Raw genomic sequence first — 26,709 nt, forward strand, 5'->3', positions numbered from 1 at the left:
TGATTTGTACAAGTTCTTGTATTATCTACCTAAGTAGAACCCATGTAGACATTCGAGCAGTCAAAGCTGCCAGCTGGCTCTGGCATTTCAGGACACCACGTTTCCTGGAAATGTTACTTCTAGTTTAATGAAAGAAATATCCTGGGATGAAAGAGGAGACCAAAAAGGTCTTGCTATATAAGCCAAGCGAGATGTTGGCAGTTGATGTAAAACCTCTAAAATTTCTGGATGCTGAGCTGCTCTGCCTGATCAGCCAGCCAAAAGCAAGAGCCAAGTGCAAGTGCTGATGATTTCAGCTGGCAGATGCAGCCTGATAGCACCAAGTCGCTATTCCAGTAATGCTGCCACTCAGCGGGGCTCTTCTTGTTAGTCCCTGCTGATGGACCAGCCCTCAATTTGCATCATCTTTGTTTATGGAAAGATCTGCATGAGGGGCTTGTTTCTGATGGGTCTTGGGAATTTCTAGTACTTCTGCTGTCAATAAGGCTGAAAACAAAACCAGCTTTTGTTGCACAAACTACTTTCAAGAATGGTCTACTGTATCTACCGCATTTGCCAGAAGATGCAGCAGTTCACATTACAAAGTTACCAATCGATGGCTGATGTATCTACCAGTGGCTTGATATTTGTAGTTCAGACACGAAAGTTTGCAAGGTACATAAAGCTGGAGATACATAAGCTCATAAGACAAGGGACATCCAGTCCCACTCTTTTTGGGAAGTTCATAGCGGCTGTGAAAACATTCAAGAAACCTATGAAAATCCTGGATTGTGATGGATTGAATTTGTTGCAGATTATTTTCCACTTTTGTTTTTGAACTGTTTAAAGACTATAGAGGTACTCTAATGAGCTATCCCCCTGAGCACCTGAAGTTTTGTCAAACACAAACAGAACACAACAGAAAGGTAAATCCAAGAATGTCCCATCTCACAGTCACAAGGCAGGATGGAAAACCACAGGCATTGACTACTGTGGTGCTGTGAGCTTCAGCCTTGAGGCTTGTAGGATCTGCAGTCTAGGGAACAACAGAATTTACAATCAAGAAGTTTCACAGGTGGCTCAATGTTTAAGTAGTGATCATCAACTAGGAAAAGCATCCAGTGATTAGATCAGACAACTGAATATAGAAAGGCTTAATAAATGAAGTTTGGAATCCTGATAAAATTTTGACAAGATATGCACTGCCACAGAACCTAAAGGTATATATGGGAAAATAAATTGCAGGGGAAGCAGTTGAAGGCTCAAAATTGTTAGGACATCTGGTTCTAACCTTTTGGCACAAGTTTGTGGGTTTTATTTCAAGTATTACTGGTAATTTGCAGTAATGGCACTATAAAAGAGTTGAAACAAAATATTTTGAATAATCCAAATCAACATATTTGGCATATGAGAGACTACTCTGATAAAGGTGGAAAATTTTGAGAACGTGAATCTTTTCTCAGGATGGCAAGGTTGTTCCCAGTAGACCTGAGCAGGGAACTTGGAAAAGAGTTGCATACTTTATAGATTGGAAATTGCTTTGCTTGGAAATTGCTCTATAGCTACTGAAAATCTACTTGGTCTGCAAACTACCCAATCCAAAGTTCAGTTTCCCAGATCACAGAGCTTACCTATATTACTCACACTTAAAGGGGCCTTTTATCCCATGGGATCTTTCACTCTAGGAACTATGGTATTTATTTCCAAGACCATTGAGTAACTTTTGAGGATTACGTCTTATTTGGGAAAGGAGAAAGGGAAAATATTAGGCTGATATGTCCAAAGAAGCACTGCAGGAAGGTGAACTTGAGGCCATAAACTCCATTAGAAACTGGACAGGCACCATGACCTTTCTGGGGCCATCTGATCTTTATTCTGCAATGTGCAATGAGCTCTCTCTCTCTCTTTTATATCTAAGATCTAGTTACTTTAGCTATAGCAGCTTTTGTCAGATGCTTCTTCAAACAAGAGATTTCATTCTTCTAGCAGAAAATCGGCTGTGACTTCAAAGCATTAACTAGCTCATGCACTACTGCGGCATTGTTACTCTAAAGCTGAAGTGTGATGACATCTTCTCTCCAAGTGAGTTGATTTAAGGCTGTAGAACTTTTTAATGACAGGTGATACAGTAACTAAGGGTGTAGCTTGACAAGTAATTATCTGGCAGTAGTACCAACGTAAGCACTTGCTGTTCTCCTGTACACAGACACTTGCATGCACGTGCTTGCTCCCACCCCTTTCATTGTGCAATCTCAGGGCAAACCTGTACGGGGAATTGCTCTTAACAGAAAATAACTAATTTGCAGGGTCATTGTCCAGTTTGGGCTCACAGTGTGACTATACAAATGTGCATGCCAGCATAACACATGGGACAGTAGTAACAGCTTAGGCAGCACCACTGAGTGTAGCAACAGTCTTGAGTTGCAGGTACCTACAGTACTAGGCAGAATGGATGTTGCACGGTTCCCACTGCTAACAGAGCTTGAAACTGAACAATGGTGATTCCTGTGCTTAACAGCAAATCTAGTGCTCATAAAGCTCTGAGGCATTATGGTAATGCTAGGAAAAAGGATGTTGGGTCTGAAAGCATGCCAGATGCTGACCACTGGCATGAATTAAGAAAGTCCATTCACAGGAATCCTGGATTTAGTGTAAATAATCTGAGTGCAGCTTCTCACCTTGCCACAGTAAAAAATGTCTTCTCGCTTGATCTTTCCTTCAGCAATCTTCTCCCGGATGGCTTGTCCCACTTCATGCTCGTTGTAGTAGACAAAGGCACCATCAATATGGCGGTAACCAGTATCAATGGCAATCTTCACCGACTCCAAACAGGAACCTTTAGGAGTCTAATGAGAGAAGAAAAAAAATAGTTTCAGCCCTCTGCTTGCTGCTCTTGCAATGCTATAGGGTTCCTGAGATATGCACAAGGTTAATGCTGGAGTTTATGCAGTCTAACTGTCCTTTACCTCCCCAGACATTTGTGTTTCAACTTCTGGATAAAAACGTGCTGTGTGCTTTTCTTCAAGACTGTTGCTAGTGTGGAATTAGACCAAAAAAGGAGCAAAGCAAAAATTCTCTCTGTGGCTGGCAAACAGTATGAGAGTCCTCAGAAAGTAGAATCAAATGTATTCGATACTAAAATTATTTTAGAATTCTTATCTAAAAATCAAGGGCTTTTTTACAAAAGCCGTTTGATAAAATCCCTTGCTCAAGTGGAAGAGGGCTTTTTGGTTGAGCAGAGCTTGTCAACCACATACCTGATCAGAGGCTACTTGAATACCTTAGGGCACAGTAGAGCTTTCAGCAGGGCAGAAATCTGGATTTCACTTTCTCCTCAAATCAACTTACCTTTGACAGTATCAAAATCCAAAGTGTGATAGCTCAGGACTGTCTACTGGTATTCCCATTTCTGGACAATTGCTTTACCATATGGCTAAGAACCAGTAGAGGCTTTAGTGTACGTTTCTATACATCCTACTGCTTCCATTTAAGATGAACCCAAGAAACCTCTTAACAAGTCCAAGTGGCATTTTTGTACTGTGCGCTGCACTTATGTTTACTCATCTTTGCTGAAATTCAGAATAGGCTTGCTTTTTCGGAACAGTCATATTTTTTATTAGCTAATGTGGCAAGCAAAATACTGTTAGGTCAAACCAAGGAAAAAACCATAAGTCTAGTTACTGAAATCATTTGACTGATCACTGAAATTGTGCTGAGAACATCTTATTGTTGTCACACCTTGTATAATATAATGAGAAGGAAGCTCTAAGTGGTGGTGGTCAAGGGCTTTTAGCAACATGTGGCAATAGTATTTTCCCACTCTTTTCAGAGTTATTGTACTACTAAGACATGGACAACTGATTCTCTTAAAGGAAAACTGAAATAGGGTGAGTCAACCTACTCTGCTGTGCAGCTGTCTGCCAGCAGCAGATGCCAAAAGGGGAATTTTGCTACCTCCAAGTGAAGGGCCAAGACCATGCTGCTATTTCTATGAAAAAAACAAATGCCAGAGACATCTGGAAATGAGACAGAGTATGAAGAGAGGATGTCAAATTTGTTGGTTTTGTTGATGTCGAGGAAAGACAAGAAGCAAGACGGGCAATAGGTGCTGTTGAGAAAGACCACTTTCTACCACAGCGGTCAGTCTCCCTCCTCTCTCTCCAAGCTGTCCTGTGACAGCATCACCACCTGCTGAACTAGAGGGTATGAAACTTGTAGCTGCTACAGGACTCTGCGGTGACTGAGGATACTGGCCTGCCCTTCCACATTAATGGAAGAAACATCTATGAAGGACTGCTGAAGACATCTGAGGGTCAACCTCTCTGTCTTTCAGTTCCAGAGCTGTAGGCTGGAAGCAGATTATTCTGGGATAATGGGACCGTGTTCCTGCTGGGTCTCTGCTTTTCAGTGTCCCATCTGGGCTGGCTGCTATCAGACACGGCTGAACTGACTTCTATTCAGGCTTTGGACTTTCCACTCCATGACACAGTGCCTAAAGGCTCCTTAAAATGCAAAGCCGCTTACGCTTGCCCTTAATTGTTATAGAAGACATGAGTGAGGGCTGAGAGGCAAAACATCACAATTTGGCACGTTAAACTATTTACAGCAGTGCCGATGCAATATCGTCTGCTTAATTGAGGGAGACAACGAAACACTTGTTTGAATGCTTTGCTGTGAGAGCCTCCCAAAGGCACACTCAGCCCCTGCCAGGGCCTGTTCCTTGTTATTAGTGAGATGTAATGAAGATCACAGCAGCTAAAAGCCTTTCAGGCTCAGTCAATGGCTAGTTTTCACTCGAGGCTTGTTGGGCAGCGTCACAGAAGCACGAGGCGTGGAGCAGTGACAACCTCCAATGTGTTCACTGCCTTGTCCCTGTCTGAACCTGCCAGGAAGGATTTAAGGAAGGCAGCAGGCAAAAAGCCCTGATATAAATACTACAAGCCTGCAGTTGCTGAAGGTGGTAACCTCAGACCTCTGTCTCAGCAACAAGCTGCAGGAGGATCCAGCTGCAGTTGCAAAGCTCAGGCTGACTAGCACAGACCAACAGGGCTCAGCTTAAAGGTCTTGTGAGCTCAAGTCTAAGTGATGACTAGTTATCCAAAAGAGAAATGTGGTTTTTAAAGTGCAATCAGTCTTTTCTCTATTGTGCTGATCTTTCAAAGTGTGACTTCAGATTGCTTCTGCCTGTTTGACTTGTATGATTCAAGTGTATGGAAGCAGAACATTTAGTGTACAGCGATGTATTACCTTAATACAGATTTTTTTAAAAATATATACTTTTTTTCTTTTTACTTTTTCCCTTTTGTTGAAGATGCTGGAAATGGCATGTGGATCCAATCCTAGAATTTTCTCTCTTCTCTTTGCACTATTGAGAGATTTCATTAACACGGCTCCCAGTTGTTACCTGAAGCTGCAAACTAAACTTCATCAAGCAAGGAAATGTTGATTTTTTAGTTGCATATTTTCTCAGACACCAGGGCGAGTTTGGTCAGTAACAAAAGCAGAAGGAATAGGTGAAGAAAGGCAAACATATAGGGGAACAGCATAATTGCAGACTTGGGAGGAGTGTGGAATAGAGGAAAATGAGAAAGCTCACTGTTACTGGAAGTGCATTTGGCTGAATCAGTTAACTTATGCTAGAACTGAACTTCTGTGTATTTCTTAATTTTTTGCATGGGACTTACACACATCTGTACAAATAATCTTGTGAAAGCCTCCTCCATTTCAAGGAATAATCTTATTCTTCAGGGGCTTGAGGAAGCTTTTTTTGGATCAGGTCTTGATTACCAATGGCCGGAGATGGGTTTACATTAAATATAAATGTTTTCATTGCACTAGTTCATTTCATCTGATGTGGTATATTAGTTCTGACAGATTCTGGTCTAAGGTGCTTCATATAAAAATGCAAGGCAACCTAGGGAACAGTTTTTGGAAAATCCTGCCTCTATTGAACTCTCCCAGCTGAAGGCCTGGGACATCTGTGAGTCTGGAAACTTTATACCATATGTTTATTTTCATTCTAATGCAGAAACTGTCGTTTCTAGCATTTCACATATCTAAACCTTCCAAATCCTGCAGTAACAGGCTGTGGTAAACTGTGCTGATGAGTTGCACAGGCTAGTCAGGTTGTGGTTTTGCCACTTTTTAGAAGTGTTGCCCTAAGTGTCATATCTTATTCCATTGTTTCCTGACAGACCATATTAAAGCTGGATGACTTGGATCACCAGTGCTCATCCATTAGAGCAGGCACAAACCCGGATCTTTCCCCTCTATCCCACTGCTAAGCCTGGGGAGTTTTAATCTCTTCTGCCTTTCATGGAAATAAAGTCTTTAATAGTAACTAGATCAGAGATTACCAACTGAAAACCAACTTTTACTGAAGTGCAGATGGAAGTTTGTGCTATGGCTGCTTTTACATCTTGAGATTTTGTATAAGGGTCGGCACTTCAGTCGCAGCAGATGATGGAACAGTGACTTCCAGGCTGCCTGGCCATGGAGTAGCCACCTTTACCATGAAATCCAGACCTCCTCCTCCTTACTGTGGGTTATACTCACTAGTGTGTGTTATCTAAAACATGGTTGCCTATGTTGTCTACTCACATCAGGTAGGCCTTTATTCTTGCACCATTCCCAAATAAGCAGGGCTCGTGTTTAGAGCGTCACAAAAGCCAGATGAGGTACTGAAGTATCTTCATGCTTTAAATGTTTGTGCATTGTCAGTAGTAATTCTGGGTGCTCTGGCCTTAAGACAAATCTTTGCTTCTTTATGACTTTTTATTTAAGTGTAGATAAGAGGTATATTTGATCCTTAGCTGTAATTAATGTTTCAGCTTCTAATCAGTGTGCCCTGCAACTGTGCTACTTTGATCAAGGACTGTTGTTTTAGAACTGGAATTTTATAACCACTTGTACACTGTAAGTCAGATTTTTATCTTCAATGCTCTCACAGTCAGTCACTAATTTGTGCCAAAAAAAAAGGTATTAAATTTATTACATGTTTTACAATGAAAGAAAAAGTGCTTGGTTGACTAGAGCCACTCACTCAGTGACTAACAACTCCTTCAATAGCATCTAGGTTATTTTTAAGATCATAGAGTTTAAGGAAACAACACATGCAATTATCCCCCCTATCAATCAATAACTTGTAAACCTGCTGATTTACCACCATGCATGACAGATTAAACCAGTATCTGTTTCCTTCAGGCTCCACAGTAAATAAATCTGACAGAAGCACAGGGGGAGCAGACTAAGATTTGCACTTTCACTGAAAGAAAGGAAGAGGCAATTTGGCCCCTTCTCCATAGATGAAGTGGCCAACTGGCCAGTTTAACACATTTGGTGAATCTGAAAAAGCAATGTGCTTCATCAGTTCTCCCTGTCTGAAAGGGTCTGCTCTCTTTTTCCTGTGAGACCATGAATATTTTTATTTTTTTAATGTTTATTCCAGAAACCTTCCATCACATCCCATTTTGTCAAAAACTATTTTCCCTAGCATAGAAAATGTACAGCTTCAGTTTTGCTCATGACTGCATGTGACCAAGCCACAGGAGAATATTTTTTGTGCAGGCATACCCGTGTTCCCTCCCAAATAGAACAGTATTTGCTTAGCAGTGTTATTGATTGTCCTACTTACTACTGTTATTTAGTGTTGCATTTCAGCTGGCCTCCAATTCATTTGCTTTTTCTATATCATCCTTTTCTGGTCAGCAATTTCCATCAGCTTCCCAGTTGATAAAGAGGGATTCTGGTTACCTCCAAAGTCACAGCTAACAAGATACATTAGCAGCAGATTGTAATCTTGCAAAACAATGTGGACAGCTAGGACAGGCACTGCTTTTATAAATGGCTTAACATCACTATTGTCATTTATTTTTTTAAACTGAAGGAGGATACATTTAGATAAGGAAGAAATTCTTCACCATGAGGGTGGTGAAGCACTGGAATGGACTGCCCAATGAAGCTGTGGATGCCCCATCCCTGGAAGTATTCAAGGCCAGGTTGGATGGGGCTTTGAATACCTGGTCTAGTGGAATGTGTCCCTGCCCGTGGCAGGGGAGTTTGGACTAGATGATCTTTAAGGTCCCTTCCAACCCAAACCCTTCTATGTTTTATTCTTTATTAGTGCATAGAGTAAAGTAAAACAGTCTGACTTAGGTTCCCAAATTCTGCTCTGCCTTGTTTCATATATGCAGCATTACAGAGTTGCACCAGTCTTGGCATCTTAGTCCTGGGCACCTCACCTGGGTAGTGCAGTGGTATTCAGTCCCTCAGCTAGGAACAATGACCCTGAGAAGAAAATCTTGAGGTGTTGGGAGAGACAGGGCCATCTCCTGGAAAAATCTGAATGTAGCTGCAGCCGAATTACACAAGAGTTCCAAACTGTGGGCTGAGCTTTCCAGTCTTAACCTATAATTTAAGATGTGGAGCCGCTGTTTAAGAATCTTAGTCAGCTAAATACAGGAAGAAGAAAGTAGGTACATTCCTGGGCTCAGAGCCTCCTTCGCCAGAGCTCAGCGCTCGGACACAGATTCTTATGCGAGTTTCTAGAAGCCCAGTTGCTTATTTCCATTTGCCTTTTTTCTGGACAAACTAGCAAAGAGGACTGGCTTAAGATGTTAGGAACACAGCACAGAAAACATGTACTAAAAGCATTACAGGAAAGCATAGGTTGAGTTTATGAAGCCAGAGGATATGAGCCACACAAGGGTACATTCTTAGAATTATTTAATCTTGTAAAGAAGAAGCTGTACTGTACACCTCTTTCTTGGAAAATGCAACCGCCAGCACATCTCTCTCTCTCGTACACAGGAAAATCTGGCTTTCATCCCCCGGAAGTATTGGCAGCCACCATCCAGGAAGCAAAACCCAGTGAAGGGACCTCTGCAAAAGCAGGTAGAGCTGAGAACAGGGGCAGATAACAGGGCTGAGAGCCACAAGTTGCTATACTGGCCCAGAGCTTTGCTTTACGTCATCCAGTGCATTGTCTTAGAAAGTGAAGGACAGTAAATGTGCCCAGAGAAGATGGGGCCACTAGTGATGTTCTCTGCTTCATGTCGTGTTGTGAATGAGCGTGGTCAAGGGTTGCCTTTCTCCTCTAGTCTGATGTCCTGTCAGTAGCCTGAAGCATGAGGTTTGATTGCCCCTACAACAAAAATGAGATTGCATAACTGCAGATTTAGCATTTCTAGAATTCCTGTGACATTGTTGTTCTAGGATTTAGCCAAAGCTGTCTTCAGGAAAGCCTTATTATTGTAGCTGGCAGAGGCTGCTGGAGTTATTTTTACCACTTGATTGCAGAATCCTCAGTTTTAGGATCACCGCAACTTTTGACTTGATGCAAGTTCACTTAAGGCAAGCTTAAGCTAAAGGGCTGTCATGCCGCTCTGTCGGTAGACAGAGGATTAAAGCAAACCAAGCTAATGATGTACACACCTGGGTCCCACACTGGCGGTGCCAGCAGGGTGGACCAGGACAGTTTCCTGAAAAGCTGGAGGACACAATAGCCAGCTGGCAAGCCCTGGAAAGCATGGATCTAAGTGGAAGGGTGGATACTTCCAAAACACCGTTCAGACAAAACACGTGATCCCAGGTGATGCGTGAGGTACAAAGCAAAGATAAAGCACCAGCTTGTGCAATAACAGAGGAGAAAGGAAAGGTTGCCAGTAGTTCTTTTGCTTCGTTCCCTAGAGTTAAAGGGGAGAGGTTTCTGGCGTCAGTTCGAAGAAGTGTTTGCAAAGGCAGATGTAAAACTTGGGGAATTCCACCACCTAGTTAGCTAAACCAACAAAAGTTGGCTTTGATGAAGCCTAGAGAGGCATTTTCTTCACAGTGTTTTCAAGTTTTGACAAATTTGGCCTTCTAGGTCAACCAAAGACTCAACCCAGATGTTAGCTTCCCACATGAGCTGTAAGAACATGCTTACACCGTTCTTTGGAGAACTGCGGGGAATCAAGGACACAGGGGAGTGCACAGCCATGTTTAACGTATAGAGGCAGTTGGGGGCATTTTAGAAAATGGAGGTTTGTCTGGCATTAATTGTTCTTGCCAAAAAGTATATCTCTCAGCTGTGTTAATTCAAGTTACTCGCTTGTAGAGGTTCAGTTTTTCTCCTCTTTGACAATGCGAGTGATTCCCTGTCTCATCTTCTACAAAACAACCTTCATAACTTTTATTTATATAGGAGGGCTTTCCTGTGGCTCTTGAGTGGGGTTAAAAATCCAGCATGCTTAGAAAGCCAGAGAAAAAGAGAAAAAAACAATCTATTTGTGTGTGTGTCAGTATCTGGCCTTGATACTATTGCATTGGTAACAGCTAGCTTTGCAGGATTTGGAAGAGGACTATATTGAAACAGCTAGCGCTTGTCACTGCAGAATACAGCTATGGAAAGCCTGCTTTCTGTTTGGTTACTTTTCAAACAAGAATCCCTGTGATTTTTTTTGGGTAGTGCTACTGTCCTAAAAGCTTATCTGGTTTAACCTTCTATTACTTTTGGTTCTGGGCTTATTCAACAACATTCTACCCTATGTCATAGCCAGAAATGTAGCTTGGTGGGTGATGTTAACATCTAATACCCACCACCTGAAAGCCATACTGACGCCCTGACAAAGTTGTCATCTCCTAGATGTCACCTTGCCCTGGGAACATTTTCCTCTGGAGAGCTCTTGCGGTATCAGTGTCTGTGTGTGTCGGTACCGTGTTGGGGAGCCAAGTGACGCTGTGCCAGTTGGGCTGTAAGAGCCAGACCCTCCGCTTGGCTTAGGCAGGAACTGCCGCAGAGGGCCAGGTGATTATCTGGCTGTCAACAGTTTTGTTAGCAGAAGTCCTGTGCTCTGCAGGGGGATACATCTCTTGATCCTGGAGCAGTCTGAAAATATTTTCACATAGCAGCTGAGATGTCAGCGTAGGTTATGGGTGCTATCTTTTTAAGAAGAGTTTTTTTGAAGGCTTATAGTTCAAGGCATGCTCAGATTCAGGGATGGGGGAGTCATTCTGAACACAATCTATTCCACAAAGCAAACTAAAAAAATCTACTGTTTTCCAGGACTAGCAATTTTGTGACCATTTGGCTCAGAAGACCTCCACAGGTTGATGAACTTTGTAGCTAGAAAGTTAGTCTTTCATTCACCCTCATCTACAAGGCTGGGCTCATCCTCATCAGGAATTACTGTTTCAGTAAATGCAGCTTTTAATCTGCCACACATGATTAGGCACTAATTGCGTTCATAGCTGGAAACACCACAGAAACCATTGGCATGAAGGAAAGATTAGTCATACTATCAGTTTGTTTTCTATTAAGCTTCAGGATTCATAGAAATGAAGAACCACGGAGATTTCAGGAGAGAAGATATGTAGAGGTAAATGAACATTTCTGCGAATTCAACCGTGTCTTAGAGCCACAGGTTTTGTGCAAATTGAAGTCATAAGAACAAAGTCTGTGTTGTCAAAAAAGGTGCATGCAAGAATCTTTCCTCCAGCTTGACAGTGATAAGTCATTTTGTCAAATCCAACTTTAATAGTTAAAATACATTTCTTACACAAAAGCTAGGAGTTTTTGAGTCTGCTACATTTTAGAAAAAAAGTAGCTACCTTTTCTGATTGCCTGTTTTTCCTAATTAGATGACTTAATTTTCCTTTCTTAATGAGATAAAGATGCAATCTTGCATTTATGCAAGCCAAAAATTTTCCATTGTATAACATGAGATTACAGGGAGCTAGAAGGAATTGAGGCGTCAAGAGGTGGTTGCAGGCAGGGGAGGAGAGTTCATGGCTGAACACCAAGATGACAATGCATGGAGGGCACAGAAATGTAGAACGTCTGTTCCAGTGGTAGAACAGAAAAGGTGAATGTAAGATAAGAGAACTCTGCTTTTCTTAGGTGGTAAATATGCCATTAAATCATGTGTGAAAGGGAACTCTAAAAGGCGTCATGCAACATTAAGTTTTTAGCAAAAGTCATTGACAAAAGCACAATTTGTCTGAGACTCTTTTGATTTAGTGCATTATTCTGCTCTGTACTTTCACTTATTTGCTATGAGAAGTCTTATCTGTGAAAGCAGTATCTTCTTATGGTGCTTTTGATCATGTATCCAGTGAGCAGCCATGGTCCTGCCTGGCAGCCACATTGTTCTGCTGACACCTGCTACTGTGCCTCTTCAAGGCATCTGGGGACCAAATACCAAGAAACCCTGCCTTTATCTGCTCCTGGCAACTGGGTCTTGCCAGTAACTGTGACTTAGTCAAGGAATAAGGAGTAAAATCTGAGAGATTAAGCACCAAGAGCGTCACGTAGCACCAGGATACCCATGACCGAAGGAAAAGCATCCCATCTGTGTGATCATCTTAGTATGCTTTAGTCCTCCAAGCATGAAACTGAGTCACAGCTTAGTGAGTGACCTGGCTACAGATACATGGTTTCAGGATAAATATCTTTCAGCATGAAAGCTAGGACAAGAGTTTGCTATCAGGCAGGCAAGGAGCCCTGTGGAACATGTAGCACAGGGGTGTCAAACTCATTCTCACCAGAGGCCACATCAGCCTCGTGGTTGTCTTCAAATGGCTGAATGTAATTTTAGGACTGTAGAAATGCAACTGCTCCTACATTTATACAGTCCTAAAACTACACTTGACCATTTGAAGGCAACTGCGAGGCTGATGTGGGCCCCGCTGAAAATGAGTTTGACGCCCTTGATGTAGCAGATCAGGTGCAGTTCTCTTCCTAGGCTGCAGTAAAATGTGTCTCCTTTCCTTCTGCCCTTACCTCTAGTGTAAAGGTCTCAATTCAGAAGTATGGTTTTAGGATATCCCCAGAGACCAAGGGAACATAAGGTCACCCTCTGAAACATCTCAAAAATCCTGATCCTGATCCCCAAAGACAAGAAGAGTTAGTAATGCATGAGGTAATACTGCTGCTTTAATGGAAAATGGCTTGCGAAAGCCAGTAGTGGTTACCGAAAGGGACTCTGAAGGGGCACAATGTCCTTTGGAAATGCTGGTCAGGGGTACAGCCCAAAAACTTAAAAAAAAAACCCAAAAAACAAACCCAGTTTTGTTTTGGGAACTTCCTTCGCTTAAGTTCAGGGCATAAATATGAGACTCTGTAGCCAAATATCCCAGCTGACTCCCCCCAGCTCTCTTCAAATCAGGTCCCCAGTATCCTTTTCATAGATGTAAACAGCAAAATATCTCCCTGGCCTACATCTGTGGCAATTTCATGTAGGTTCATAAAGTTCACTTCATTATAGAGCTAAGTCGGACTCAGGACTTGCTGAGTTCAAACACTTACTCATGTGTAACTGTTTACATTAAAAGGACTGTGGTATTTTCTTTATACATTTATTTTAATAGCATGTCATGGGAAGTAGCTAAGGCTGTAAGGACACTTGCATGTTAGGGCAATTCCTGCTCTTGCCCCTGCCTCTCTTATCTCTTTCAAGAAAAAATCTAGAAGCCAAGTGGGAGGTTTACCGAAGAAGGAAAACAGTTGTCTGAGCCAGAGAAGGAGGAATTTGTAGGAAAGAGATCAAGAACTGGAGGTCTTTAAATTTCACCTCTCTCTCCAGAGATCTCAAGTGTCGCTCTTGCCTGAGACTTTCAATATACTACCCATTTCATAGCTTTGGGTCAGGCCAGGTGACTTTCTCCACGAGTCACCTGAAATCATTGCTGTCTCCATCATGGTCGTGTTTCAGAAGCCAGCGATGGCCGAGAGGAAAACAGAGGGAGTTCAATTATGTGTAATCCACCCTCTTACTGCAGCTCAGAGATTCAGGTCACATCAAGGGGACAAGTCACTTATTACGTCTTTTGACTTAAAGACAGCCCACGGCAGCTCCAAAGGCAGCCAGCCTGCAGCAGAGATGCAGCCTGCACCATTAAGAGCAATTTAAACAGTTTGTGTGTGCGTATCCTTCTGCGAGGAACTTTTTTGGTATAAAAGGTCCTGCGAAAGCACTGCTGGTGAGAGCACTAGGGGCTGCGAGGTCTGTACAACGAAAAGTTACTCTGTTCAGCTTCTAGCTTGGGTGTAAAAAGTAATCCAGAGTGCCAAAACAGTGTTTTTACTTATCCAAAACAGATTTTTTTTTTTTTTTTTACTTGGTCACTCAGATTGGATACGGGAGCCCTGGATGAACTTTTCCTCTCCCTGATTCAAACCAGTAATTTCTCTTAAACAAAACTCAGACTGTCTGGGCACTCACAAGGGTTACTTTGTGGTAGTTAAGGATTTGGGGAAAACGAGTCTCCCTCCCTCCTGGCTGGATGCCATACCAAGTTCTTCAGCATCCAAAGCTGTGGGGCTGGTGGGCAGTACACTTTCCCGTGGGGAGGGTGCTCATCCTGCTCCAGCCTGTGCATGTTTCTTCTTGCCTCTCTCTAGCTATCACATACCCCCACAATCATGTTATTTCCCTGAGCTGTGTGATATGAATTTAATCCCTGGAGGTAGAGAAGAGGACTGAACCTGGTTTCCCACGTCCCGTGTGGATTCCCTCACCACCAGGCTATTCAGGGAAAGGGAACTGCTACCTCCAACTGCTTTAATAATCCTCTGATTCCTCAGCTTGTACTGCCAGTGCCCAAAATGAAATACTTTGCCATTTGTTTTGCCTGAAAATATTCCACAAAACTGCTTCCAATTTATGAATGGATTTGGCTACCTCAGAACCTCATTTTTAGCAAAGTCACTAGTTGCCAAAAACCCTCACCCGGTGCTATTCTTGAGCGCTTCGCCCAATCTTACATTTCAGAAGCAGTGCCTGGGTACAGTGTGGTTGCTACAACCTTCCCTCCAAGCCCTCTCCTCCTTCAGTCAAAACAGGAAGGCAGAAGAGGAGCTGCAGCCAAGGCCCCTTGACCTTCCAGGGAGACAGCGATTATTTACGTGAAGGCGTTGGACTGATGATCTTAGCTGTGTTGACAGGGATGAGTTATAAAGTGAAGCGGTCATAAGTGCCGTTTTTAATGAGGTGTAGGATTTCCAGGATTTAGGAGTGTTTTTAGCACCTTTCCCCTCTGAGCCGGCTCGTCCCCGCACCCCATCCTGCTTCCAGATGGGCACCCGTACTGCTCACGAGGTTGTGCTGGGAACTGAGTATGGATGCTGAGAGACGGTGGGAGCCTAGGAGGCTGGCCCATCTGTGCTGTGGCCATGCCACGGGCTCATCAAGGGGGTCATCCTTCCCTATGACATCTATTTAATACCCCAGAGAACTGGGTCAACGGCTCAGGGGCCCTCGGGGAGGGAATGCTGGACACGGCACATCTGCTGGAGCCTTGGCAGAGCCGCTCCTGCATGCATGGGGCTTTGCCAGAAGGATCCGCAGAGCCAGACAGAGTCAGAATTGGCCTCAAATTTTAAAGCCATCTGAAGGATCTTGATAGTCCAGATTTGCTGTTCCTGCTGTGGTTTCTTCCCAGACCCGAGAGGAGGAAAGAATATTTGAGGAATGGAAGAGAGAATAGGGGAAGGAGTCAGCGACTGAGGTTTTCAGTGTTTCACCCGAGTCCATCCTTGCTAAGGTGAACAGCCTAATTTACATAAGCAAAACAAATACAACTTACACATTTCCTTCCCTGTGTGAAGGAGAACACAAAACCAACTTTGAAGCACTGAAATCTGAACAAAAAAGCAAACTAGGCTTTTTCATTACACAATTATTACCTTCCCTTAAGAATAAAGACAGGAAACACCAATTAAAGCAGCAAAAAACCGAAAAAGTTTCTAAGTGCTTTTCTTGATAACTAGCCCAAATTTATCACTAATTCTATGACCCAGTAAAGACTTATTTCTTTCTACTATTGGATGAGCTGATAGTACGTGGATTCATTGCACTTTCTTCCTGTGCTAGGGGAATAAACCAAAAAGAAAGCCCCAACGTTGCACTCCCAGTTTTTTCAGTCTCCAAGATTTAACTTAATTCTTCTCATCCTGACCTGTATCCTGTCAGAAGACAAGCTCTCTTACACCTAGGGGGAAAGAGTGTTCAATTAAATTAATCTGATTCTCAAACAAACCTTTTCCACAGTGGTCCAGCTCTGTTCCAGGTGAGAGATGTATTTTGTCAAGTCAGTAAACTTGTATACGGGACAAAATCTGGGTCAATTGATCTATTTTTTTGTTCAGTGCTTCACAACTGGAAAAGCATGACTTCAGGAGAACAATTAAGTTATTTAAGATGAGCAAGGCAAGCTGCCGACACATTTCAATTCAGAAGGCACTGCTGTGCAGTTTATCCAGACAAAGCCCAAAACATGAAAGCTGGCCTCTTGCCTCCGTTTTCTTGTAACCAACCATTGAAGAAGCAGATTTCCCTGCTCCGTGGCGAACTAGATCTGCCTAGTGTGCTTAACCAGTGAGCGCATTCCTGCACTTCAGGAAGAAAACTCTGGGCTGTAGTGTGAGATTGAGAAAACAGATTTATTTTGGACAAGCTGCTTTGACATGGAGGTGCCAGGGTGAATAACCTTTGGGAGAAAAAAAAAAAATCTGCCTCCAAGAGCATGACAAATAATCTGACAAATAAATGGCTCTGTATCGTATATCAAAGCACAAAATGACTTGAAGTTGTGGAGAACTGACTCATGAGCAGAAATAGTGTGCTGGAAACGGCTGGCACCGTTGCTACCACCAGCTGCCTGCCTCCACTGCTGGAGAACGGGTGTCTCAGATGCTGCTGCTTAAGTAATTCAGCCACAAAAAGCTACAGCCAAGTGTTTTAAGAGAAACGTGTCAGTGCTAGTTTTATAGCCTTGCTTGTTAAGATAAACCTTGAAACGGTCCCAAGTTGCCGCAAAACCTTTCAACTCTCTAGGCAGGAGAAGCAGGTCAGAAACCTCACCGGGCATCCCAGTGGAAGTTGCACCATGCAGAAGTCATAGCTCAGCAGAGCAGCTTGTCACAGCTAAGCAAAACTTCACTGCCACAGCAAGGTGTTGACAGAAGCTCCCTCCTCTCCATCCTCTTACCAGCAAAAGCAGCCTTTTTGAATGGGCAAGCTTTAAGCCATGACCTGTTTAAATGTCCTGCCCTGTCACCAATCAGTAGCTGCAAACCCTATTCTGCAACAAATTCCATAGTGCCCTGCTACCGTGTTTCCCCAGCTGCTCTCGGTGATGAGTTCCCTGCCTCAAATAAACAGTCCTAATCCTAGCAGAAAGCTCCAGCCCAGCTCCTCCAGATAAACATATAGTGTTTCGCCTGATCTTCTGTCAAAATGAGACTTTTGCAAGTGACTTATCAGTCTTTCTTTACCTCTTCTCAGCTTCTCTTCCCACCCATAACTTTCTAACATGTTTATCATGTAGAAAGAGAAAGCTCAGAAAAATTGAACTCCTACAAAAGCAGGGGGAGGGAGAACGGGTGGTTGGGTATAGGCACTCACCCCACTGAGGGTGCAGTTACGCGGCAGCTTCAATTGCTCTAAATTGGAGTTGCTATAGCAATGCCCTGCCTGCATAGTCTTGTTGTCGTCCCCTTCTGTCACCAGAAAACAAAGGAGGTACATGCGAAAAGCAAAAAGCCACTACCCGGGGCTGATTCAGCTGAAAAAAAAAAAGCCCTAAGTAAAAATTATTCATTTTTGCTAGATGAGGTCCCCACAAAGGCTCACCATCCACCTCGACCCACAGGAGGGCAAAGGAGGCTACAGGAGTTTGCAGGGCTGAGACAGAAGGAGCAGGACCGTTGCCGCGATGATTAGGGTACATCTGAACTTCTGCGGAACGAACTCTTAGCAGGGTTACAGCATTGCTGAGAAGCCGCCTCTGAAAGTGGCATCCCACCCGTCTCCCCTATCAGCTCCGGCAGGTTACTTGCTGCTCTGAGCTCCTGCCTGAGCCTGGCTAATGCCCCAGCATTCAGCCGCGGTTCACCCGGAGTGCAGGTGGGAAGCACAACAATTCAGGAGCACCTCTTCTGCTGGCAGCCTGGCTTTTCTCAACTTGAAACTACTGTAAAATTTCAACTCAGGGCTTTGGAGGATGATATAAAAGTCTAGAAAGTGATGCTTCAAGTTTGCTCGCAGCTATTTTGTCACTGAATTATGCAACGTTCTGCTTTGCTACATTAAAATTCCTGTTAGAGAGCTTAATTTTGTTCCACTAACCACTATTCAAAGAACATACTAGCCAAAAATATCTCCTGAAACTCTAGTGATGCGGGGGATGGTGCCCAGCCTCTGAAATTGCAGATTCTCAGTAATTTTTTCCCCATGTAAACTATCATTGTTAACCAGAGAGATCTGCAGCACTAAGGTCTTCTTACACTCTTTCTGCATCACTCATGCACTGCCTGCAGCAGTGTTTATTGGAGATCTTCTTTGACACTGTTATTAATATAGCGTAGTACAAGTGTGGTCGTTAAATGGCCTTGATCAGGAGTTTTCTTTAAAAAGGTATTTTTAAATACCTTGTGGTATGTGGAGTCATACACACAATATTGCACCTCAAACTCTGATACTGTTACACAAGAAGGGTTCTGGCCATGATATCTCTGTTCCTACTCTTTAAACAAACAAAAAGAACTGTTGAAAGACCAGGCAGTTCAGAAGAGCAAAAGGCAAAGCAAGCGAGTTCCCTTTGTGCTCCCAGGTGCGCAGAAGGAAGAAGCATCAGGTGTGCTTCCACTGCCTCGATGCAGCTGAACCAGGGGACAGTTTGATGGGATGCCTACCCGGGACACGCAAAACCAAAGGGTGCAGAATATTTGAGAGTGGTTTGGCCGCTGGCAGGCATCAGGATGCAGGAATTTGGGTCTTTGTTTCAGGAACATTCCTTGGAAAGTGTCGGGGCCAGCTGCAAAACGGTCCGAAATCCCTCATCTTATCTGCGCAGGGAATGGGGAGCAGCGGGGCCGGCCCGAGGGTCTCAGTGACACCGTCCCCCCGTTCTCCGAGCTCCGAGCTCCTCGGGACCGAGGGCTCCAAGCCGCCCTGCCAGCGAGCCGGCGCTCACCGGGTGTCACATCCCGTCCCGGTGACCGCAGCGGCTCTGAGGTTGCACCGCCCGGACCCCCAGCAGTCCGGGACAGCGGCAGAGCTGCTCCCCGGTCCTCCGCACCCCTTTCCCGGGTGCCCACCAGCGCGGAGCTGGGCGGCGGTACGGTAAGCACCTCTCCGCAAGCTGGGCAGGGTTTTTTTCCCCCCCCACCTTTTCCTCCTCTGCGCGCCGCCCGTACTGCTCACGGGAGAGCTCGGACTTTTAACTTTGCACGGGGAAAGAAGCAAAAAGAGAAACAGCCGGGAAGAAAGGAAAGAATTGGGAAACAGTTGGGGAGCACCGGCTCTGGGGCTCAGTAGCGAGGCGGGCTGCCACCTGCCCCCGCCAGCGAAACGGGGCGTCCCGACGCCCCCGGACTTACTTTCTGGGGGTCGGCGTAGGTGCCCAGCCCCAAGAGCGGGATGCTGTTCCCATCGCTCAGCGGGACGCGGTGGTTCTCGGCTGTCAGATTCATAGTGCCGGCAGGTGGGGCCGCCCAGAGCCGGGGCTGCCTCCGCAGGGGCGGGAGCCGCCGCTCCGCAGCCAACCGCCTCCCCTGCGCACCGGCACCCACCGACTGACCGGCCGGACCGACGGCACCTCTGCAGGGGCTGTGGTACAAAGTGCCCGCTCCCGCCGGCGGGGACTGCCTTTTTGGGGGGCTGAGCCACGTGTGCCCCTGGCGGCCCTGCACCGCGCCCCGCCGCGCACCGCCCCGTGCCCCGCCCCGGACACCGGCGGCCCCCGCGCACCGCCCCGCGGACCCCCGGGCGGGCCCCGCCGCGGCCCCCGTGGGGTCACTCCGGCAGAAGCTGCGCGCAGGGCAGAGCCTGCTTCATGCTTAAAGTCGAGGCGGGCCGGGGGGCGTCCTGCAGCCCGGGGGGTCCTGCCCGCTGCCACGGAGCCCTCCTCGGGGCTGCCCTGCCGGCGAGGGGTCCATGCCCCGCCTGCCGGAGTGTCTGCCATGCCAACCTCGCCCCAGCAGCAGGGCATGGGCTTCCTAAGGTTTGGGGTGGCAGACCTTGGAAGTTTTCCCACAGAGGCGTAAAGCCCTGTTTCAAAACCCCGAATTCAGGGTTACCAGGGACACTCGGTGTCCTCCAGGGACAGTTTCCACCTCTCCTTCCCAAAGGCTGCAGACCACAGGTTGAAAACCACTGCTGTAGCGACAGGGAAGGAATGAAGAAAATCCCAGAGAGCAGACCAGTGAATTGCTTGTCTGCCTCAGCATGAGTTCCAAATTACAGTGAATGGGCTCAAGTTCCTCAGAGTCTGGTCCTCTTGCAATGTGGAAAAAAAATGTATGTATTTACTATCACTGATATCTCAGGAGGGGACAATGCCCTTTATGAAATTCAACCCATGGCTCTTGCTGTCCTTTCTGACCCTCATGAAGCACTCAAGGCTATGCCTTTACACTGCTTTGCAGAGATGTAGCCTGAGCCAGCTGCTTTGTGTCCTGCAACTGCATCTACATTGAGTTCTCTCCTTTTGATGTTGCAGTGTATGCTTTTGTATGTCTTCTTAGACTAATGTGAAATGAACACCTCAGAGAACATTATTCCTCAGCCATAACAATGTCTTTTGCCTAGCAGATTGTTTTATCTCTTCTAATACCCCACTTCAGCTTCCTGTGCATGGTAATAGTTCAGCGGGTTATGCAGTTCCAAGAAGGGTTAATGGATCCACCATAGTAAGTTATCTTTGCAGGCTTCTTGAAATCAATAGGTGTGCACTAGCTTGCATTTGGGGAAAGAGTTAGTGGCTGTTAAGGTTGAGGACCTGCTTGGATAACACCACACCAAGAGACCTTTCTAGCATCACAGGTTAGATACCTGCAAGAGTCTCCAGTGAAGATAGAAAAATTGTGACTTTTACAAGTAGGAACATGCCAAGCAGCTCATGACTGAGTGCACGCCCACTTGATCCCTGCCCAAAGACTTGCAGAGAGCCAGGACACCCTGCAGGACAAAGGTAGCATGCTGTGGTGTAAAATGTTCCTTGGGAGGTGGGCTGAGGCTTTTCTGACAGCCTGTGCTTTACCTGGGCAATACAAGGCAAAGAACTAGCTGTAAGGTGACTGGGTTCTCATCTGAGATGGGGAAGCTGGGGCAAACTACAGCTTGGCTGTATTTGCTGTGGACAACCTGGACCTGCTAGACCTCATCTGTGTGTTATTGTAAGCTGTGGTTACCTGCATGTGACGTGGAGGAAGAGAACCCAGTGACCTCTTTCATGCCTTCCTGTTGTTCCCATGTAAGTGGCTGCCACTTTCTTGCTACAGGAGAAGCTCTTATCTCCTCTCTTCATGCCAGCCATGCCTAAGCACACTGTGTGTTTGTAGGAGGGCATGTCGATGCCAGTATGTGGAACAGACTGCCTCATCTCTGAGCTATAGCCCTTGTCCTTCAGTATTTCCAACAAAGGAGCAAAAGCATGGAAAGAGGTGGAAATGGGATGAGTAGAATCTGATCTGGCAGAGGGCATTCAGAGACCTCCCCATTTCTAGCCCTCTACTAGTATCCCATGAAGAAGCCCTGCTGCCAAGTGACTGATTGCTACCCCTGAGCTCCCACACTCCAAGTCCACCCCAGAACCCACTTTTCCATAACTACTCCCAATCCAGCAGCTTGAGGAGTGTTTTATGGCACAGCTCGTTCATTTGCTCCAGGCTCTGACACATCCAGCTTGCTCATGTGCTCTGGCACTAGAGCAACGCGTGCCCTGAGCTGCGCATGATCCCGAGTGAAGCAAAGCACGACTGAGTCTGCAGTGCCTATCCTGAGCAAGTGCAAGGAGCCGCTCTGGCGGGAGTACACCAGGCTGATACACGATAGCCCTCCACAACAACTGGGAAGACTTGCCATAATTCACAGAAAAGGGAGCTTGGGCAGGAGAGCAACTCCTGCTTCTAGGAGCAGCCAAGCAAAGTGGTCCATCCCCCGGCAAGGCAACCTCAGGCATGCTTGCCCCACTACAGGCACAAGCCGCCCAGCACTCGGCAGGGGCTAACAGGCAAAAATCACCCCTCTTCTAGATTCACTGCAAGACCGGTCCTTATAAAATTCAGCCAATGTGCTTGTCAGAGAAACTGGAGAGAGGCAGAGTGTTTTACAAGTCTTTCCCGGCACACTCACGCCTTAACCGACAGCAAAAAGCACAAATGCTTTTTATATGTGTGACTTTTTAATCCCTATAGCAGCACTAGCTCTCCTACCCTACTGTTTCAATGCCTTTGCAGATTTTATATTAAATCTCAGAAAACAGATAGGAAAATTAATTCCTTTTTCATTTGCATCTGAGTTACTAACTTGCAATAGCGTTATTACATAGAAGCTAGAAATACTAGTGGGTCTTGAGCTGAGGATGGTTATCCTTTAAAGAACAAAGGAAGCCAAATAATGTAGCCCAGAGCCTGTTGCATATAATTCTTGTTAGTTACAATTTCTTCTAGCTGTTCAGGGGAGTACAGTTCTCAGTTTCACAGCTTAAATGACTTAACCAGACTTTTTAAGAGGACACAGTATCTAGCAAACTTCAACTGCAAAACAATGCAAATTTCTAGAGGCAAAGATTTGGCTGCTGGTTGTTGTTGATCAGCGACTATTCAGGAGCTTTTATAAAACGCAGATGTGATCTCAGTTCTTTCTCTAGGAAACAAAAACAATGAGGTTCCAGCCTGGCCTTGCTAGCAAGTAATGAGAATTACCATCCTATCAACACAAATCCGCAATCTCTAGCAAAGCTTGTAAAGCACACAAAAACACTTTTGAAAGTGGCTAAGATAGTTTGATGATTCCTGGACTGAAGGCACAGACATTTATAGCTACATTAGTCATCTCAGACAACTAAAGAGCAGAGTTTTGAAAAGCAGCATTTTATACTTAAATGTGGGTTTCCCCCTCCTCTGTAGACACCCACAAACAAAAGAGATTAAAAAATACAAAGAAAAATTACATATAAGTTTTTACAGGAAAAGTAGATCAGACATCTGAGGTTTCTTACTGTTAAAAAAAAAAATGCAGAAATCTCAAGTAAAGAAAGAACTTGACGGCCTCCTTACCTGAACAAAACTTGTCAGCAATCTTTTAAGGTAAAGAGGTCACCCTTTTACTGATTTTATCTCAAATTGCTGGGTGTCCTGGGGATGGGAGAAAAAGTGTGAAGCCTTTAAATATAGCCTCCACTGCTTCTGGAAGTTAAAAGATGGGAATGAGAAGGAGTTGTTGATTGGGAAGGACTGGCCTTGTCATCCTCTAGGATTCATGTTTTTTGAGAATTGTGGGTTGCTCTCCTCCCCCTTCCTTTTTTTTTTTTTTCCTTAAGCGAGCTAATGTTTTGTACAAGGGAAGATATTAAAACCAGTATTCTCCTGGACCTTGTAAATCTGGGTTTGTTTACATGTTGTAGATTAAATTAGTGAGATTCTAGGGGTAGGTGACCTGTAATGCCTAAAATCCAGCTTTATTTAAAAGGAAAATAGGAATCACTTTTACAATACATGTATTTCTATGTTAGATAAAAAGTGCACGTTGCTACACTGTTTCTGTTCTCTGTATGAGCCCTGCTCCACGCTATGTGTAATTAGCTGCTAGAATGCGTGCTCTGCATGTGTTTTTAGTTAAAATTTCTTAAAACACAGTCTTAAAGTCTGCATATTTTCAGCCTAGTCCTTTAATAATGCACATAAACTAGCATGTGTCCATCGCGCATGTGGAATGTCTATTTATAATATATATTTTCAGCTATTTAACTTATAGATTTTGGTAGCATGTGTTCTGCTTAATATTTATTTTCCTTTTTTACTGCTAACTAAGATAAACTAGTACATACAAAAAAACCCCTTTCTAGATTCACTTTTGAACTCTAAGAAATAAGATCTGTGTAGTGTTTTGTAGGGGGACTATAAATGAAGAGTTTGGGTTTTTTTGTTGTTTTGGGTTGTTTTGTTTTGTTTTGTTTGTTTTGTTTTGTTTTGTTTTTCTTTTTGCTACTTTTTCCAGTGTGGAAACAAATGATACAAAGCTGAACTGGAGGACACTTCTTCTCTGGAAAAAAAATGTTGTAGCATCTTCTTACTCTTTATTGTCAGATTCCAGTTATTGTCACATATGTCATGGTCTAGTTTTCAGGGACACCCCGTGAGACAAGTGCTACCTTATACCACCTGCATGATTCCCTCCCTTTGTGGCCAAGGGGTTTCTTGGAAGCATTTGTGATCTTTTCCCTTTGATCATGTTTGTTGCACAATGAGGCTAATCACAGCCAGGAAAACAGCCTGGGCTTTGTTGGGAAGTGCGATATAATAGTCTTTCTTAGCAGTTTCTACGCAGACACTTTTTCCCTCACTCCCACTGGTGCATCTAAACTACTTTGCAAACAATGGAATGCTTAAGTGACATGCTTTTGTTCATTTAAATATTTTTTTATGTCTGCTAAGGACTTGTTCTTAGTAAGTCCTCCTCTGAAGGCACAAGGTTTGCTTTCAAATTGTATCTGACCTACAGTTTGGTAACAAGAGGAGCATAATATATGTGCACTTATAATAGAACTCTTCGCTGCAAGATCCACAATGCAGTACCTGACCTCTGCAGACCTCATCTTGCCACACTTTTCCAGCACTGGTGCAGGACTTCTGGATCCTTGGGGAGAGCACGAGGATGGGGAGAAAATGTGCCTACCACTTGTGCCTGTGGAGAGAATTAGGAAAATACTTGATGGCTGGGTCACATATCCCTTCTGCTTTGTATAAATGCGTTGTGGCTGCAGCTGCAATAAAAGGGAAATTCCTAGGTATCCTTGACGCCGTTCCATTGCTCCTAGGAACACTGGAAAAGTTAGGCCACTGGCTTTGATCGCTCTTAGGGTACAGGAGGGATGCCAGCAGCTGCTTCGGATTATCCTCCCACTACTTCCAGCGGCTGTGGAGCTGTGCTCGCACCCCAGCAAGCCGCATGGGCTTCCCTGCAGGCCAGCCCAGTGATGGCAGTCCCAGTCCGTCCCTGTCCCCATGCTGGCTCTCAGTGGGTGCAGAGCCCAGGGCTGTGGCAACACCTCAAATGCAGGTTGCCACAAACCTTGCGCCAGGTGCCACGGGTTGTTCTGCCAGTGTGGGTGGTTGTACGAGTAGCGATCGCCTGTGCAGCAGTTTAACACCCCTCTTGTTTGGATTGTAGCAGCCAAATGTGGCTGTGATGGATGCTGTACTGGAGGCACTGGTCATGCAGGAGAGCTTGCCCTCTCCACGGCTGAGGAAGAGGAGAGGAGAGGAAGCAAAATCTGACAACACGAGAGCCAAAATTAGCCGGGTTCTTTATTCACCGCCTCCATGTTCCCTATGGCATAACGAGAGGGTGGGCGGCACTAGCATTATGGCCCCTAAATTTTGTGCTTTTTTTCCCTTTGGGGTCCATTTCAGGTGCTGAGTTGCTCTGTTAGACTTTGGGGAGTGCTACTGATGCATTGAAAAGCCCTGTGGAAGACCAGCAGCTCCTGTGGAGGATCAGGAATTATCAGGAGAGGGCCAGAGATGCTCTGTTTGAAAAGGTAATCCTCCTAATCCTTTGGAAGGGTAATCATGTAGTCTTTCAGCAGTTTCACTTACATAGGCAGTGTTTCATGAGCCCGCTGTCTTTTGTGCAATGTCCTCATGCTTGAGTTGGTTGTTAGCAGAGTTTGCAATGAATCAAGCCAGAAGCCACCTCATTTTTTCCCTCAGTCTGTTTACCGATGTTATCACTTTCTTCTAGCAACAGTAACTCAGTTTCTGCTGCAGACTGTCTCTGCTATGGCACATGCACAACCCTGAAGCTGGTGAGCACTGTGTCTCAGATCCCCGGGCAAAGGTCAGCAGTTGCATGGTGGCCCCAGGATTCCCCAGATACCGACCCTTGTCATGTGGGTCATTAACCTTTGCCCATGAGTAAGTGTCCTCATATCTCACCTCATTTATTCTGGTCTGCTATTTGATCCTGTCCAATATAAAGCCCTTTCCTTCGGCATCCTGCAAATCTAAGCCCGGTCTTGATGATTTCCAGTATGCCATCACCTGATGCCGGTGGAAAATACCCTGTGCATTACACCCAGCTCTGAGTAAGTGGTGGCAGAAAGAGTAGACTGAAAAGAGATGGCCATGCATTCACAACACCTCTTACAGAGGCAAGGGGGACAGAGGAGCCGTGGTGGCTCCCTCCTTGTCAGCTCTCTTCCTCAGGCAAAAGAGGGATAGCCACCATAGGAAGATGTTGATACTGCCTGTGTCATGCAACTAAGGTGTTTTGGGGCTTGGGGATTGTGTTGGGTTTTTTCCTCCTGATTCAGTGTGAGTGACCTGCTGAGAGTGCCATGCCCCTGTATGAGTCCCTTACTTATAATGAGGCCCTTTGGAACAGAGTAATAAACATGACCAGATCTCAACATGTTCCGAAAACATGAAATTTGTCTTGTGTCCTTTTAAGGAGCTTGGCCAAGCTTACCTTACTTCAGCACACAACCAGTGTTCCAGCTGTCTTCCATGTTTACCTGACATGTAACCTCACACACCTCACTTGGGTCCACCCCAGGGCTGCACAGGAGGTCTTCTTAGTTCAGCTCTGATGAATGATGATTTTACTTCCTTGCACCAGATAAACAGCTGTTTTCTGTGTTACCTGCTTTAAGAGCCTGGCTGACACGTTTTTTCTCTCCTTGCCTCCAGCAACAAGCAGACACATCTGACTAATTGCAACAGAGCCTCACTGGCACATTCTTGCAGTC

The 26,709-nt window shown here is 45.0% G+C and overlaps 1 protein-coding gene across 2 annotated transcripts in view; it reads right to left on the reverse strand.

The window, feature by feature from the left end:
- The window catches only part of AKR1D1 (aldo-keto reductase family 1 member D1), a gene marked incomplete at its 5' end in the record, with an annotated part of 39,451 nt that extends 20,022 nt beyond the window's left edge, over window positions 1-19,429 (reverse strand). For both annotated transcript variants that reach the window (XM_080354711.1, XM_080354710.1), the window contains 2 exons: window positions 2,658-2,825; window positions 19,337-19,429. In XM_080354711.1, the coding sequence (XP_080210837.1) occupies window positions 2,658-2,825; window positions 19,337-19,429 (261 nt within the window). The remainder of the gene's footprint in view (window positions 1-2,657; window positions 2,826-19,336) is intronic.
- Between the last annotated feature and the right edge of the window lie 7,280 nt (window positions 19,430-26,709).

This window comes from Nesoenas mayeri, assembly GCF_963082525.1.
Source record: "Nesoenas mayeri genome assembly, chromosome: 1".
NCBI classification, from domain to species: Eukaryota; Metazoa; Chordata; class Aves; order Columbiformes; family Columbidae; genus Nesoenas; species Nesoenas mayeri.